Source organism: Physeter macrocephalus, unplaced genomic scaffold, assembly GCF_002837175.3.
Source record: "Physeter macrocephalus isolate SW-GA unplaced genomic scaffold, ASM283717v5 random_413, whole genome shotgun sequence".
NCBI classification, from domain to species: domain Eukaryota; kingdom Metazoa; phylum Chordata; class Mammalia; order Artiodactyla; family Physeteridae; genus Physeter; species Physeter macrocephalus.
Window position 1 is genome coordinate 8,035 of NW_021145699.1, and position 15,732 is coordinate 23,766.

Here is a 15,732-nt window from a genome sequence, read left to right on the forward strand (position 1 = left end):
TTTGGGAAGATGCCCAGTATTGTTTATTTCTCAAGGCTCCCTCTCCCTGCCCCGGCCCACTGGCCACCCCTGCAGACTGGAGACCCACTTGCCCTGCCTGCCTCGGCCACAGGTGCCTAAGATCTCTCAGGCGATTGGTTTCCAGGCCCCTGGACACCCAGGGGACCACCTTGAGCCTCGGTCCCTCATGGATTTTACCCCTCCTCCCACCCTGTATCATGGTTAACTCTTCAACTCCAGGTAGCAAACACCTGGCTTAAGAGGCCCCAAGCTATAGGGACATTTGTTACTCTTGATTCTTTTCCTGCTCTATTTCACCCTCTGTGAGTCTGAGTTTCACTCTCCAGCTTAGGCCCTCACGGTGGCAACATGGCTGCCATAGCTCCCAGCAGTACACCTTCACCCAACCAGGAGCAAAGACACAAAGCAGGGCAGCCACCAGGATAGTGGGGAAAAAGTGCAAAGCCTTCTTAGATTCCTCCCCTTTCAGAGCAGTTGCAGGCAACAGGATTGGAGATGGCTTTAATTTGCTTGGACCAGCCACCTCCCCTGTCCTGGGCCTTTTACTGTTGCAACAAAATTGGGTTCTCTCAGCACAAAAGGAAGGTGGGCTGGTAGGATCCAGTGTGTCTGCCAGTCTCCACCTCCTAATGCCAAGCTCTTCAGCCCTGGAAGGACCAGACTTTCCTCAGACAAACCGACTGGTTAAGAAACCACTGCTGATCAATGTGTGTGCATGTGACAGTGTTCCAGCAGGAAGAGGACAGCATGCTCACGTGGGATATTTGAAAGAGAGTTTAGCAGAGGGATCATTAGCAGAGAAGTGGACAGGGAACAGGGAAACCTCAGGGCCAGTGCATTACCCTAGACTGGTAACAGAGGAGAGGTGTTACTCCCCACACAAGGCACAAGGGAGCAAAGTGGAACCCAGAAGAGCAAATCCTGGAGAGAGCTGCCCTGAGGGGAGTTGTGTTCCTGGCAACCCCACAGGGAGGGAGTTAGGGGAACCCCTCCCCCATCTTCTGCCAGGCTCCCCATTGTCTAAACCCCACTGGAAGCCAGAGGGCCCAGGAGCCCAAATGATACTGACCACCCAGGTCAGCTTCCCAGGACACAGAGCAGGACAGAAAAGGGACCTGGGGGCAAGTAAAGATACCCGGCCCCAGGGTTTTTCCCCAATGTGTTTTCAGCAACAACTCAGGAACCAGTTGTCCCAAGAGACGTGGTGTTGGGCATGGAGAACTGGGCACCTGAGACGAACAAAATAGCTCCCATAACCCACTCACTGGCTTGTTCTTCAGTGCATCTGGCCCCAGTGCATCTGGCCCTATGTCGGTCAGGTCCTAGATACTGGGCTGCTGACTCAGGCCAGGCACACCAGTCATAGCTGCGTAAAGTCCAACAATTGGGAGATGGGAGACACTTAAAATCCCACTTTACAGGGACATCCCTGGCAGTCCAGAGGTTAAGACTCCACCCTTCCACTGCAGGGCGCACAGGTTTGATCCCTGGTCAGGGAACTAAGATCTTGCAAGCCGTGCAGTGAAGCCAAAAACAAAAAACAAAAAACAAAAATCCCATTTTACATGGGCTGATTGAAACTGAGATGCTTGCCTAGCCACCCCACCCTTCAAGACTTTTGAGCAACCCGCATTTATGTCTGCTGCATGCCAGATCCTCTCCCTGGGTGATCTACATGGATTTTCAACACAAACCATTGGTAGGAAGACTCATTAGTCCCATTTCCAGATGAAGAAACAGGCTCTGCAAGACAAGAAGTGACTTGCCCAGGTCCTGCAGACATAAAGTGGCAAAGCTCTGGGCCAGCAGGCTTCCAGCGCTTCCTCTGTTGCTTCCGCAAATGAATTACCTGGACTGACTCTCAGGGAATGTGAAGAAATGAATAAATATTGCTTCTTTCACCATCAAGCCTTTTATAGACTGTTCCTCTGCCTGGAAAACCCTCCGTTTACCAGAAACCTCTTCTTCCTTCAAGGCTCACACCTAGGAAGTCATCCCTGAACCCTTAGACTGGATCAGGAGCCTCTTCTGGGTCCCCTGAGCCCCCTGGCTTTTCCCCATTGAAGCCTGGGTCACTCTGCCTGTGCTTCCCCCATCATAGCCTTGGTCATTCTGGACTGTCACTGGTGTGTCTCCCCCATGGACCTTTATGTCTTCATTTTCAGTGCTCAGCTAGGCCTGGCCTATAGTTGGAGCTCAGAAAATCGTTGGGTGAATAAGTGAAAGTAACCGCATGGGGAATATTCAAAATCCTTAACCCCTGGCTAAGAAGCCAATGACCAATCTAGAAAGGAGCCTGGCCAGAGTGCTGGGGTAAGGGTCCTGGGAGCCCCCGGCTGTGTCAGGTGACCCCTTATAGTTCCTGGACCGTAGGAGAGTGAGGGAGTTACTAGGAGCTGGACTAGTAACAACCAGTATCGTGATACCCCGTACACTTGAACAGTGCTTCCGGCTGAACGTCAGCTCGGGGCATCTGTGGATCAGAGAGGTAGAGTTTCCTGCTTGAAAATGCACAGGCTGGATCCTCACTTTGACCTTACCAATTGGACCCTGCTGTCTCTCCACCCTCTGGAGCAAGCAATCACAGTCACCCCCTCCCCCGCTTCCTCAGATGGCTGCTGTGATTTGAATAACCAAGCAGGCTGTTGGATGTCCGGTAGTGACTAATTTGCTTGGCAAACAGACCCTCAGGTCCTTGGCCCTGCTGGTAATATGGAAAAACACTCAGCCCCCCTGGGGTCTCTGTTTCCTCTCCCCACCCCCAAGAGCTGCTTAAGTTCCAGTCTTGCCCTTGCTTGACCTCCCTGGGGGCCCTAGTGCTTGTCTTCCCCTGGAGGCTGGAGAGTACCCTCAGGAACCTGGCAGAGGAGGAGGGGGAGGAACGGCAGGCCCAAGGCAGAGGTAACTGGAGCCAGCTAAGTCTGCCCCCTGGGCCTGTCACAAAATTTGCATGGAGAGAATGAGACCTCTCCGTGACTTCCCCCTCCCTTCCCACCTGGAATAGTCCTCCTGGGCCAGAGGTCTGACAGCAGGTGGAGGAAGCAGCCCTGTGTGGGGGGGGAGCTGTTACCGGTGACGATGCCTCGTGCCTTCCTGGTCAGGAGTCGGCGTCCACAGCCACCCAACTGGGGCCACCTACCTGACCACCTCCGGGGAGATGCCTATGTCCCAGGTGGGCCCCTCACTGGGCCTAGAGGTGAGGGGCAGGGGAGACACAAAGCATCACCATCTGGCTTCTCTCCTCAGACTGCAGCAGCCTGAGGGGGCCACCGGCACACCAGTCTTCTAGCCTCCAGGACTCTTGGGCAGCGGTAAGTCTTGCAGCTGGTCCACAAGACCCTGCTCAGTTTCACCCCTGCCCGCTCTCAGCCTCAAGAGAAACTGCCTGCCCCTTACCCCCTCATGCCACTCCAGCCTCAGGACTTTTCCACCCATTGTCCTCTCTGCTGGGAATGCCTTTTCTTTCTTAGTAGTGGGCTCACTGTTAGCCCTCATCCCAAGTACCCTTTCCCCAGGGTGGGCAGCCACAGCCCCTGCCCCGAGGGAGTCTCTGCCCAGTGGGGCAGAAGAACAGGATTCAAGCCAATAAGTGGATGGTGGTTTGCATTGTGTCAGAGAATCAGACAAGGTGACAGGAGCTGGATGGGGGATGGGGGAGGAGCTTTGGGGTCTCTCAGAAGGGATACTCAGCTGTGCGTACACTGGAAGAAGGAAAGCCCTAGGCAGGATGTAAATGTGCTGGAGATTATTTCAGTTTTTATTGGGAGCCAGGACTGTTCTAGGCAATGGGTGTTTAGGAGTAAGACAAAAACTCATTCCTTCCTGAAGCTTATAATCTGGTGGGAGCTGCAGGTATAGTTATTATGTTGGAAAATGGTATGTACTATGGAGAAATAGAAAACAAAGTAAGGGCGATGGGGGCAGGGTGGTCAGGGAAGGCCTTGGGGAGAGGGTGGCATGAGCACGCACAAACTGCAGTCTCCGGCCTTCCCAGACCTCCTTGGTTCCCAGTTCTAGGTGCTCCATTTGGTCCAGTGGAGGGGTGGGATGGGGTCCTAACTCCCATGTCCCTCCCACAGCCCTCCCAGGGCACTCTGACTGCCACTCCTAGGAGCCCTGGGACGCTTGGCTGCCCCCTCTGCCCCAAGGCCTTCCTGTTGCAGCGCATGCTGACCCGGCACCTCAAGCGCCACAACCCTGCCCGCCGCCACGTGTGCCACTGCTGTGGCAAGGGCTTTCACAACGCCTTTGACCTCAAGCGGCACATGAGGACTCACACGGGTGAGCCGTGGCAGGGACTGGGAGGCGCTGCTGGCAGGAGATGGAACGAAATGGAGGGAGGTGCATGGGATGTGGAGTTTCCGTGCACTTGAGTTCCGTGCACAAGCGGGGCGTGTGTTAGTGGGGCAGAGACTCAGCCATCAGGAGGCTGGGAATACCATGCACCTCAGCTCCCAGCCAGTGGGTGTCGGGGTGGTGCCAGGGTGGGGGCCTGCTGAGGGATACAAAGAGAAAACAGGTACTGGTTACAGGATTCAGGTCCCTCCCATATTGAAGGTTGCAAGGGAAAGCCTCCCTCCTTCTCCAGGGGAAGGAACATCCTGGTGAAGAGGGTGGGGACACACAGCTCCCACGTTTGCACGGGGCGGAGGTAGCAGATGGTGGGAAGCAAGCCGAGGTCTGGCTAACTTGGAGTAGGAAAGGGGGAATGCTCACGGAGGGCGAGGTCGGAGGGTGCTGGTCTGGGGGTCATTGCCCTGTCTGTCCTCTCTCCCTCTGGCCCACCTGCACAGGGATCCGGCCATTCCGCTGCGGAGCTTGTGGCAAAGCATTCACGCAGCGCTGCTCACTTGAAGTGCATCTTGCCAAGGTACACAGAGAGCCGGCCAGCTACGCTTATCGTGAGCGCCGTGAGAAGTTACATGTGTGTGAGGACTGCGGCTTCACCAGCTCGAATCCTGACGCCTACGTGCAGCACCGCGCCCTGCAGCACCGCGCCCTGCAGGCGCTGCTTGAGACTGGGAACCCTGTATCCAACCATTGAGAGAGAAATAAACAGAGGAAAGGCACGCACAGAACACAGCATTTATTACACAAGCGGGAGAGTGGTTCACTCGGTCCAGCGGTGGCCACAGTGTGGGGCCGTGCACACGTAATACAAGCGCATGGCATCCTGGCAGAAAAAGGATGCACGGTTAGGACGGGTCTAGATCCACAGGGCAGGGTACAACACGAACCTCCATCCAGAGAAGCCTCACCCCAAAAGAACAAACTAGGGGGCCTTCCCCTCTACTAAAGGTCCAGCTCGCGATGCCTGGAAGGGCAGGATATCCCCAGCATTCGTATCCCCACCCCTGGGAAGGACCAGGCCCAGGTCACTCCCGAAAGCCTTGCTCTCACCGCTCACCTCGGCCCGGGCACTGTGTGACTGGAAGAACACCGCCTCCTTGTGGCCGCACCTGAGGGGACAGTCAGCCACTCAGAGCCTGCCATACCCTTCCCTCCTCCCTTCTCCCTCTGGTGAGGATGAGCCACCTTCCCTCCCCAATACCAGCTGCGCGCTCACTTTTGGCAAGGGTGGTCTTCGGTCCGCGGTAACGTGGGGTCCTGGGACACGTCAGCGATGATCTGGGTCAGTTCGCTGAGGGAATAGAGGGTGAATAAGTACGCTTAGACCGGGCCTCCCAAGCCAACAACCCTTCCCCGAGCTCGGGCCCTGCCACTCACTCCACTTCGTGCGTGATTTTGTTGACGTAGATGCAGCTGTTGTCGGCTTCCTGCTGGTAATCACAATTCCGGCACTGCGAGAGGGCGAGAGTGGCGGGAAGGGGATCACAGAGAGATCCCCGATGGGACTGGGAGGGCATGGTCTTCCCCCGAGGGGATGGAGTCTTGAGATTGGGATCATTGGGTGTAATCGAGAATCACCTCGCGGATGGGCAAGACGAGAAAGTCGGGTTCACTAGGGGGACAGCTGGGAGGGTAGACCAGGACGGGGCGGCACTGGGAGTAGGGCCGGGCCACATTGGGAACCTGTGGGCCGGTCACGGAACACCGGGGCGCCCGGCTGGCTCGCGCTCACCGCGTACAGCAGAATGCGGTTCTCCTTGTCCTCCTTGGGGTAAAGCATGTTGTTACTGTGGGGAGGGGGAGTTCAGAGGTCAGTACTGGGGCCACTACTTGCTCCCCTTCCACAGTGCTGGCCGGGTCTCACCATTCCTGGCAGAATCGAATACCCACGAAGCCCGGCTCGTAGGTCCCATCGGGTTCCATGGCGACTCACTGCCCGCCTAGCCTTCAGCGGGGGCTCAGCCGCGCGACAGGTCGCGGGAAGGGTCAGATCTCTTAGCTTCGCCAAAAGGGGGGGAGGAGCTGCGCACATGTAATGGCTCCCAGCGGCTTTGTGCTCGCTGATCTGAGCTGAGGTTTAATTAATTACTTGCTTCAATCTTTTGATATCTTAGAATATGGCTTCCACCTTCTGGGCCTTTCTTCCCCAGTTTATAGAATAGTGTGGTACGAGAACCGGGAAAAATGATGCGTCACGTAACCCGCAAAATGCTGAGTGTAAATGGAGAGGCCTTGGCTCTTTGCAGGTTGAAGGCCAGTGCACATGCGCGAGTTTACCCTTCGCGGACCGGGGTAGCTCTTGCCAGTCCTTCTTCTCGGCTTCAGCCTTCGCCCGCCAGGCCGTTTCCCGTGACGCTATTGGAAGAACTGTGCACCGTGGAAGACTTCTCAGGATTGGCTGGGCCTACCCAGGACTTCCTCCTGGCGGCGGCGAAGAGACGCGGCGATTGGCGGACCCCCCTGGAGGGAGGGCGTGGATTGGCCAGGTCCGGGAGCAAGGGGAGGGGCTGATATCCCAGAGCGGCGGCGGCGGCGGCTGCGGAGCCGGTGTGAGGCGGCTGACTGGGTTGCGGGCCCTCGCAGGGCGCGGCGAGATGGAGGTGACGGGGTTGTCGGCGCCTACAGTGAACGTTTTCATCAGCAGCTCACTCAACAGCTTTCGCTCCCAGAAGCGGTACAGTCGCAGCCTCACCATAGCTGAGTTCAAGGTGTGGCCGTGGGGGCGGGGTCCAGAGGGGCGGGGCTATGGTTGAGGGGGCGGGGTCAAGAAGAAATGGAGGGTCTTCCCCCGCGCAGGGAAGGGGCCAGAGATAAGCCGAGCCGAGGTTGCAGAGTCTCGGGACTGGACCTCAGCGGGGCGGGGCCAGAGGGAACCTGAGGTTCCAGAGAATGGGTGCGGGGCCAGAGAAAAAAAGAGGTTGCAGGGAGTGGGGGCAAGACCAGAGGAGGTGGGGCCAGGGATAACCAGGTGGGTCCTAAATGGTAGGTATCGGAGGAGCGAGGAAGGAGTGATGGTTATTGATACAAAGGGGGGAGTCTCAGGGCAGAGAGTGGGGCCACTGACAGCCTTCCACCTCGTCCCCGCCTCCCCATCTTGTATCCCCACAGTGTAAACTACAGCTGGTTGTGGGCAGCCCTGCTTCTTGCATGGAATTGGAGCTGTATGGACCTGACGACAAGTTCTACAGCAAGCTGGATCAGGAAGATGCACTGCTGGGCTCTTACCCCGTAGATGACGGCTGTCGCATCCATGTGAGGCCTCCCTACCTGGGATCCCTCCCCTCCATTCATTTATTTATTCAGTAGATGCTTGCTGTGCTTTGCGCTGTGTGATAACCAAAATAGGCCCTAACCGCATGGAGCTCCCAGTCCAGCAGGGAGAGAGACAGACCCATCACCAGACATTGGCAGCCAGATTGGTCTGGACTGGCCTGAGAAAAGCCTAGGGGACTGGAGGCATCCAGAAGAGGTGCCTGACCCCACCTCGGGGTATCAGAAGGGACTTCCTGAAGTTAGGGATGCCTGAGTTGAGATCTGAAGGATGACCTAAGAGAAGAGGTGGGAGGGGCATTCCAGGAAGAGGGAACAGAGTGTGAGGTGGGTCAGGGTGAGCAAAGAGGCTCACATGTTGGGAGAAGCCAGAACACAGAGGACCTCTGCATGCATCAGCTCACATCATCCTCTCTGTCCTCAGTCTTCCCCGGCCCCCCAAAACTCTGCAGACATCCTAGCATCCCAGGTGAACTTTGCATGTGCTATTCTCTGTGCCTGAATGTTTCTTTTTTTATGTCCACATGGCTCACTCCTTCCTTTACTTAAATGTCACCTTCCGGGTGTGAGGGCTTCATTGCCCTCAGTATAAAATTTAAACCTCTTCCCTTTCCCACTTTCTTTGATTTTTGTCCTTCTCACTAATCACCTGTGGCATACTATGGATTTTTCTCCAATACCTGGAAGAGCGCCTGGCACAGGGAGGATGCTCGGTGAAACACTGTTGAATGATGAGTTGAATGCATAAAATAATACTTGGAAAATGGCATAATTAACCCTATTTTGCAGAAGAGAAAACTTAGTTTCAGTATGGAATTTACTTTCCTGAGGAGAAACATAGCTAGAATTTTTACCTCAGTCTGCATGGCTCCAGAAGTTAGTATACCCAGAGAACTGGGTCTTTTTTGTCTCAATTATTCATAACTGTTCATTGAGCATCCACATTATGCCAGGGATATAGCTGTGAATCAAGTCTGAGAAGGTCTGTGTTTTAGCTCTGTCCAGTGAGTGCGGTAGGCGTTAGCTAAATATTCACAGGAATAAATGTAAAGGGTCAGTGAGATGAGGGCCATGCAGGAGGAGATCACAGAGCTGGGAGATCCTATACTGGGAACCTGACCCATCAATGAGATCCAGGAGGACTTCCTAGAGGAGGTGCTGCCTGAACAGAGACCTGAAGAAGGGGAAAGTGTGCTCCAGGAGGAGGGCACAGCATGTGTAAACACTCTGAGGTGGGAGGAAGCAGAGTGGGGTACAGGGGCTGAAGAGTGACCTGTCCTGTTTTGGTGGGAAGTGGAAGCCAGGGGAGGACTCTGAGCCAGGAGGGTCCTGGTCTGACTCAGGTGTTCACAGGCTCCCTCTGACTGCGTGTGGGGAACAGACTGTGGAGGACAGAGGAGTAGGGAGACCAAGGAGGAGGCTGCTTCCATAGTCCAGTTGAGGCGATGGGTCCTGGACCATTGTGGGAGCAGGTCGGGACTGTGCTGAGCCCATCGGACTGACTTTGGACTGACCTGGGCAGTCTCAGCCTTGGGATGCTGGTGGGTCAGGCAGGGCAGTGGCGTCCTCAAACAGGAGGGTTTCACACATGGATTCAGGTATAGATAGGCTGCTGACTTCTGAGGCCATACAAGGAAAGTTTCCCAGAGGTGGAGCCTCTGGAGAATTTGTATTTTTTCTAAAATTCTTTTTCTGTTTATAAATATCACCCATATTTCTTTTTTTCTTTTTTTTTTTTAAATTTATTTATTTATTTTTGGCTGCATTGGGTCTTCGTTGCTGCACGCGGCTTTCTCTAGTTAATGGCGAGCGGGGGCTACTCTTTGTTGCAGTGAGCAGGCTTATTGTGATGATTTCTCTTGTTGTGGAGCACGGGCTCTAGGCACGCGGGCTTCAGTAGTTGTTTTAAATTTATTTATTTATTTTTGGCTGCATTGGGTCTTCGTGTTGCTGCACGCGGCTTTCTCTAGTTATGGCGAGCGGGGGCTACTCTTTGTTGCAGTGAGCAGGCTTATTGTGATGGTTTCTCTTGTTGTGGAGCACGGGCTCTAGGCACGCGGGCTTCAGTAGTTGTGGCTCGCGCGCTCTAGAGCGCAGGCTCAGTAGTTGTGGCGCATGGGCTTAGTTGCTCTGCGGCATGTGGGATCTTCCCGGACCAGGGCTCAAACCTGTGTCCCCTGCATTGGCAGGCGGATTCTTAACCACTGCGCCACCAAGGAAGCCCTCACCCATATTTCTTGCAGCAACGAATGACAGCAACCTCAAACTTAGAAAAACCCCTGATACAGAAAGTGGAAATTCTTAGTGATCGTTAGCCAGAGATAAGGGCCATTTCTATTTTGCTCAGTGGCTCAGGCCAAACACTTTAGGGTGTTCCTCACCCCTGTCTTTCCCTCACACCCACATCTAATCTGTCCGCAGATCCATGGGCTCCACCCACAAAAATCTATGCAGAATCCAGATTCTCCTCCCTCACTGCCCCCACCCTGGCCCAGCCTCCATCCTCTCCCTCCTGGACCATCACACAAGCCGTCTCCCTGCTCCCATCCCTGTGCCCCTCCGTCTGCTTCCCACACTCAGCTGAGGGAGTGTGTAAACACCTGTGTCAGATCAGAGCCCTCCTGGCTGAGCCCTTTCCTGGCTGCATCTCATTCTAGGTAAAAGCCAAAGTCTCCAGTGATCTGTTGTGTCGCCCACTCTCCCGCTGGCTCACTCCACTGCCGCCCTGCTGGCCCTGCTGTTTCTCAAAGGGGCTAAAGACATTTCTACATCTGAGACTTTGTGCTTGTTCCTTCAGGCCTGTCTCAGACATCCCCTCCTTCCAGAAGCCTCTTTTTTGTATTTGTCTGCATAGAACCTTGTCGTCATCTGGTGTTTAATACCCATCTCTGTGCATTTGTTTCTGGTTGGCCTCCCAGCAGAATGAGCACTCCTTGAGGGCAGGGATTGATCTATTTTTGTACCATGTCCCTAGTACCCAGCACGGGGCCCAGCTGGGTGCCTTGGAGGAGCTCAGCAGGCGATGAGTGAATAAATGTTGGGGGTGGTACAGAAGAGATGCACCAGGATCTGGAAGTTGGGGTCAGCCTAGGAGGGTCCCAGTGGTCCAGAGAGGATAGGCACACTGCCCAGAGGGTTCATGAGCAAGGCCCGAGCTCTCCCCTTCGGTTCCAGTGTCTGGGGCCATCAGTGATGTGGATGCCAGTATGTAGGGGTCATCTGGAAGCAAATGCAGCCTCCAGGGCCTTGGATGGGTGGTGGAGAGGGAGATGGCCGTTGTAGACACCTGCTCTCACCCCTTCGGCTGGGCTCAGGGCAGGAGAGAAGGCTGGGGTAAAGGTGAGGGTAGAGGAATGTGATTTTTCTGAGACAGGAGAGACTTAAATCTACGGAACGCTCCAACGTGCAGCCACACTCGCCCCCCGCAGCATTCCAGGCCTCTCTGCCCAGACCCTGATCCCCACTGACCTCCCTCCCCTCACTACAGGTCATTGACCACAGCGGTGCCCGTCTTGGGGAGTATGAGGACATGTCCAAGGTGGAGAAATACGAGATCTCACAAGAAGCCTACGACCAGAGGCAAAGTACGGGGTGCACAAGGAGGGGTGGGGGCCCATGGGGGCTAGGGGAGGGGGTGGGGATCAGACAGGATAGACGGGGACACTGAGGGCGAGTCAGTGGTGTGGGCAGTGGGGCAGGCAAGCGTGCGGGAGTGGAGGGGGCAGGGTGAGGTTGGCGTGGGGACAGACGGCTCATGGGAGAACAGTCAGGGGTGGACGGGCATGAGGTGTAAATGGAGGCTGGGGGGTGTGGCCGAGTGTGGGCAGGCAGACAGGGCCATGAGAAAGTAGAGGGGGCCTGAGAGGAAGGTCTGGGGTGTGTATGTGGGGTCAGATGGGGGGGCGGTCAGGGTCACACTGGGGGCATGGTGTAGGGGGCCGAGCATGGTAGAATATGTGGAACCGACAGGACAGTGGGGTGCAGGCATGTGGGGACAGGTGAGAATGTGTGGTGGGGAAAATGAAGGTTTCCGGGCCTGGGTGGAGGCAAGCGTGCTACTGAAGGGACGGGAGGATGGGGTACCGCGAAAGACTGCAGGCAGGCACCTTCCCTTTAGTTTCGGGATTGTGGGGAGGCCCAGGGGTCCTGGGGAGAGGCCAGGGCTGTGGTGGGAGACTTGGGGGGCTTGGGTGACAGCCCTTCAACACCCAGCACGGAAGCATTTCCTCGGAGTGTTGGCCCTGTGAGGGTGGCAGATTATCTCATTAGGCCAGAGGTCTCCCAGGTGGTCTCCCATGTCTGACCCTCACCCCCTACCCCACCCACAGACTCAGTCCGCTCCTTCCTGAAGCGCAACAAGCTAGGTCGATACAGTGAAGAAGAGCGGGCACAGCAGGAGGCCGAGAGCTCCCAGCACCTTACCGAGGAGGCCCAGGCCGGTGCCATCCCCGTGGGCAGCCGCTGTGAGGTGCAGGCGCCTGGGCAGCCCCCTCGCCGGGGCACCGTCATGTATGTAGGTATGTGGCTCACCGAGGCCTCGTGTCCTGCCTTGAGGTGGGTAGTGCTGGGGACCCAGCCCTCAAGGGGATCTCAGTCCAGGAAGGGAGACGGACCCAGGGGCTAACTGTGACAGCCTGGTATGTTCACGGCAGGGAAGTGGGAAGCAGAGGCCATATGACCTGAGTTGTGATGGAGGAAGTGGAGGCCAGGGATCAATTTTGAGGTGTAAGTCTGGGGCACAGTTGTCAGAGCTGAGATGGGGAAACAGGCAGAATTATTAGGCCTGTGATGGGGGAAGCACAGACCGAAGTGATCAGGGCACGCCTGGGCCATGGGCAAGGCTGGACTGTGCTGGGCCTCGGAGACAGGAGAGAGCAGTGTGGGGTTTTTTAATAACAGTTTTATTGAGATACAGCTTATATACCATAAAATTCACCCATTTAGGGAACTCCCTGGCGGTCCAGCGGTTAGGACTCCACACTATCACTGCCAAGGGCCCACATTCAATCCCTGGTTGGGGAACTAAGATCCCGCTAGCTGCACCACACGGCCAAAAAAAAAAAAAATCACGCATTTGAAGAATATCATTCATTAGCTTTTACTTCATGGGAATCGTGCAACCATCACCACAGTCAGTTTTACATTTTCATCACCCTAAAAGGAAACTATAACCATTAGCAGCTACTCCCCATTTCTGAAACCCCAGCGCCCCCAGTCCACATAGCTGGCTACTAATCTATGTTATGTCTCTATAGATTTGTCTATTCTGGAAGTTTCATATAAATGGAATCATATAATACATGGTCTTTTGAGACTGGCTTCTTTCACTAGAACCATAATTTCAAGGATCATCCATGTTGTAGTATGTGGCAGTATTTCATTTCTTTTTATTACCAAATAATATTGCATTGTATGCAACACCACATTTTATTTATTCATTCATCAGTTGAAGGATATTTGGGTCCTTCCCACTTTTTGGCTATTACAAATAACGTTGCTGTGAGTATCCTTGTTTAAGTTTTTGTGCGGACATGTGTTTTCATTTCTTTGTACCTAGGAGTGGAATTGCTGGGTCACAGAGTAACTCTCTTTAACTTTTCGAGGAACTGCCACACTGTTTCCACAATGGCTGCACCATTTTGCATTCCCACCAGTGATGAATGAGGGCTCCAATTAATCCACGTCCTCCTCAGCACTTACTATTATCTATCTTTTTGATTACAATCATTCTAATGGGTATGAAGTGGTAGAGCATTATGGTTTTGATTTGCATTTCTGTGATGGCTAATGATATTGAGCCTCTTTTTAGGTGCTTAACAGCCATTTGTATATCTTCTTTAGAGAGATGGCTTATTCAGATCTTTTGCCCATTTTTTAATAGGGTGGTTTGTCTTTTTGTCGTTGAGTGGTGTGTTAGGGCTGCCATATCAAAATACCACACACCAGGTGGCTTAAAAAACAGAAATTTGTTTCTCACAGTTCTGGAAGTGGGAAGTCTAAGATTAAGGCTTTGGCAGGTTTGATTTCTTCTTAGGCCTCTCTCCTTGGCTTGCAGATGGCCACCCTCTCTGTTTGTCCTCACATGGTCTTTCCTCTGTGGGCTAGCACATCCCTGGAGTCTTTGTCCAGATAACCTCTTATGAGGATGTCAGTCAGCCTGGATTAGATCCCACCCTAATGACCTTATTTTAACTTAGTTATCTCTTTAAAGGCCCTGTCTCCAAGTACAGTCACATTCTCAGCTACTGGGGGTTAGGGCTTCAACATGTGAACTTGGTGGGGACACAGTACAGCCCATCACAAGTTGTAAGAGTCCTTTATATATTCTAGATACAATTCCCTTATCAAATATATGATCTGCAAATATTTTCTTCCATTCTGTGGGTTGGTTGTCTTTTTACAGTCTTGATAGTGTCCTTTGAAGCACAAACTTTTTTTTTTTTTTTTTTTTTTTTTTTGCGGTACGCAGGCCTCTCACAGTCTTGATAGTGTCCTTTGAAGCACAAACTTTTTTTTTTTTTTTTTTTTTTTTTGCGGTACGCAGGCCTCTCACTGTTGTGGCCTCTCCCATTGCGGAGCACAGGCTCCGGACGCGCAGGTTCAGCAGCAATGGCTCATGGGCCTAGCCACTCTGCGGCATGTGGGATCTTGCCGGACCAGGGCACGAACCCGTGTCCCCTGCATCGGCAGGCGGACTCTCAACCACTGCGCCACCAGGGAAGCCCGAAGCACAAACATTTTTGATTTTTATGAAGTCCAATTTTTTTTTTCTCTTTTTGCTTATGTATGTGGCATTATATGTAAGAGGTCAGTGCCTAATAGAAGGTCACAAAGATTTAAACCTGTGTTTTCTTCTAAGTGTTTTATAGTGTTACATATGACATTTAGGTCTTTGACCCATTTTGAGTTAATTTTTGGTTATGGTGTGAGGTAGGAGTCCAACTTCATTCTCTTGCATGTGGATATCTAGTTGGCCCAATACGATTTGTTGGAAAGACTGTTCTCTCCTCATTGAACTGTCTTGGCACCCTTGTCGGAAATCATTTGACCATAAGCAATGTGGGTTTTTTGCTGAGCGGGATGGGCAGCTTTTGAGGAATTTGGGACAAGGCAGTGGTGCTGTTTCCCTTTGATTTTTACAGAGCCCCCTTTGGCTGGGGGTGTTGAGTGAATAGGGGGTCAGGGTAGGAACAGGGAGACCAGTGAAGGGGGCTACCATATTGATGTGGGCAGGAGATGGTAGTTGTCCTGGGTGGTAGCAAGGAGTGGTTTTTGCCAGGACAGGCTTTATACTCAGTGGGCAGGTGCGAATCTGGGGTGAGCTGCTTAAGGAGGTTTTGTTGGGATTTCTCCCCTGAGCAGGACTTACAGATTTCAAGCCTGGCTACTGGATCGGTGTCCGCTATGATGAGCCGCTAGGGAAAAACGATGGCAGGTAGAGATCCCCACTGTAGTGTCTGTGTGTGTGCCTGTATGCACGTATGTGTGCATTTATGTGTAAGTGCATGCATGTACTACTGGGGGAGCCCAGCCATGCTAGCATGTGGAGTAGGAGCCCTCTGACACTGCCTTCCCCATCATGCCCTGCAGTGTGAATGGGAAACGCTACTTTGAATGCCAGGCCAAGTACGGCGCCTTCGTCAGGCCATCCGTTGTGACAGTGGGGGACTTCCCCGAGGAGGACTACGGTTTGGACGAGATGTGATGCCCAAGGAAGGGCACCCCCCTGCTCCAGCTAACTCACCTACTTATTGCCCTTCCCTGTGTGTGTCCATGGCCCTCTCCCCATGACCCCGCTTTTATTTTATTCACTTGACCCTTGCCATTGACTTTTGAGACACATGTATTAAATTTGCCGGAAACCTGGGAAGTGTTTGGAAGACTCAGTGATTATAGGGGGGGCCGGGGACAGCTGGGTAAGTGAGGGGAGGGAGAGGGGATACCCCTTGTTTTTAAGGAATATGTATATACAACTCAAAACTTGTTTCTATTTCATTGGTCAGAATTCTGTCTCATGGCCACTTGTAGTTGCAAAGGTGGCTGGGAAATGTAGTTTTTATACTGGGTGGCCATTTCCTAGCCAAATATCAC

General features: G+C 53.5%; 3 protein-coding genes across 4 annotated transcripts; 2 read left to right on the forward strand and 1 right to left on the reverse strand.

Annotated features, from left to right (window-relative positions):
- The first annotated feature begins 3,099 nt into the window (after window positions 1-3,099).
- Window positions 3,100-5,127, forward strand: OVOL3 (ovo like zinc finger 3). The gene is given in 4 exon segments (XM_007101114.2): window positions 3,100-3,228; window positions 3,231-3,332; window positions 4,101-4,302; window positions 4,815-5,127. Coding segments are annotated over 4 exon segments (684 nt in total). The 3' UTR covers window positions 5,066-5,127.
- On the reverse strand, window positions 5,088-6,660 carry POLR2I (RNA polymerase II subunit I). Of its 2 annotated transcripts, XM_007101098.2 has the most exons (6): window positions 6,236-6,660; window positions 6,104-6,158; window positions 5,749-5,822; window positions 5,588-5,662; window positions 5,429-5,480; window positions 5,088-5,194 (listed from the first exon to the last, which is right to left on the reverse strand). In XM_007101098.2, exons 1-6 carry the CDS (start codon window positions 6,292-6,294, stop codon window positions 5,132-5,134), a joined length of 378 nt encoding a protein of 125 aa, XP_007101160.1. In that variant the 5' UTR covers window positions 6,295-6,660; the 3' UTR covers window positions 5,088-5,131. The 2 variants fall into 2 exon arrangements, with proteins under 2 accessions (XP_007101160.1, XP_028341279.1); XM_028485478.2 differs by lacking the exons at window positions 6,104-6,158; window positions 6,236-6,660 and adding an exon at window positions 5,950-6,097 and having other exon boundaries at window positions 5,742-5,822.
- Window positions 6,661-6,762: 102 nt separating this feature from the next.
- TBCB (tubulin folding cofactor B) lies at window positions 6,763-15,506 on the forward strand. The gene is made up of 6 exons (XM_028485476.2): window positions 6,763-7,079; window positions 7,480-7,623; window positions 11,129-11,225; window positions 11,970-12,158; window positions 15,004-15,076; window positions 15,232-15,506. The coding sequence occupies exons 1-6, from the start codon at window positions 6,966-6,968 to the stop codon at window positions 15,344-15,346; spliced, it is 732 nt and encodes a 243-aa protein (XP_028341277.1). The 5' UTR covers window positions 6,763-6,965; the 3' UTR covers window positions 15,347-15,506.
- The last annotated feature ends 226 nt before the right edge of the window (window positions 15,507-15,732 follow it).